Source organism: Bipolaris victoriae (genome assembly GCF_000527765.1).
Source record: "Bipolaris victoriae FI3 unplaced genomic scaffold scaffold_643, whole genome shotgun sequence".
In the NCBI taxonomy this organism is placed as follows: domain Eukaryota; kingdom Fungi; phylum Ascomycota; class Dothideomycetes; order Pleosporales; family Pleosporaceae; genus Bipolaris; species Bipolaris victoriae.
In genome coordinates this window covers 1-1098 of record NW_014574749.1, presented here as the reverse complement: position 1 = coordinate 1098, position 1098 = coordinate 1, and the positions used below count along the sequence as shown (strand labels likewise).

The following is a 1098-nucleotide window of genomic DNA, read 5'->3' as shown; positions in this document are numbered from 1 at the left end:
CCTGAATACAATATATTAAAAACAGCAGGTTCTAATCTAGGATATAAACATACTGAACCCTCTCTTAAACTTATGAGTATTGCATCCAAAAGTAGAAATGAATTAGAAGAAGTTATTAAGTTAAAAAGAGAGGTTATGTTAGGCCGAAAGTTATCTAAAGACCATCTAGAAAATATGGCTAAAAATAACCCATTTAGAGTGCCGATAATTCTTTCTAATCTCGAAACAGGTAAGAGTGAAGAATTTACTTCTATGATAAAGGCTGCTCAGTTTTTAGGTGTTGATATGACTACTGTTAAGAGGTATTTAATGAATAATAAGCCATGCAAAGGCTATATGATTACTAAAGCTACTTCTATTTCAGATTCCTCTTCTTCCTCTAATCTAACTAATTCAAGACAGGCTGTATTAATAACTAATGATGTTTTAGGTATTACCAAAGAATTCTCTACAATGAAAGCTGCATACCAATTTTTGGGTATATCTCATAAACGACTTTTAAATTGTTTAAATAATAACGAGTCTTCGTTTTCAAATGGACAAGTTGACACCATTAAAGGGTACACTGTAACCAAGCTAGACTCCGTTAAACGAGAAGGTAAAGGTATAGAAGTTACTAATATTAATACAAATGAAGTCATTAAATATTCTTCGCTTAGTTCAGCAGCTGAAGCTATAGGAATATCTCCGTCTAGTATTTCAACAGCTTTCAGCTGTTGGAAACGAACTACTTCGTTTAGAGGTATTTACCTTTTTAAATTAATTTAAATTATCTGACATGAGAAAAAGTGGGTACAATTAATATATTACATATATCGTCAACCTAGTATATCTTTATATTTAAAAGATAATAGAACTAAACCTTTTAAAGGGAAATATCTGTTCAAACTAGTAGACTAGAATACTGAGGTATATGTTGTATACTTTATAGTACATCTCGTAATTGAAGTATATATCTTTAAAAATTTAAGTAAATAATATAATCTAAGGATGAAGTTGTTGGACGATTATCAGGTCACATGCTTTTAAATATCTTAAGTGGATTTACATACAATATTATGAGTTCTGGTATCATTTTCTTTATTCTAGGATTATTAC

The 1098-nt window shown here is 29.8% G+C and overlaps 1 protein-coding gene across 1 annotated transcript; it reads left to right on the top strand.

Moving 5' to 3' along the window:
- Nucleotides 1-768, top strand: COCVIDRAFT_117494 (hypothetical protein; the record flags this gene model as incomplete). Its single annotated transcript, XM_014694452.1, has 1 exon — nucleotides 1-768. A coding segment is annotated over one exon (768 nt), but the record flags the coding sequence as incomplete, so codon positions are not given.
- Between the last annotated feature and the right edge of the window lie 330 nt (nucleotides 769-1098).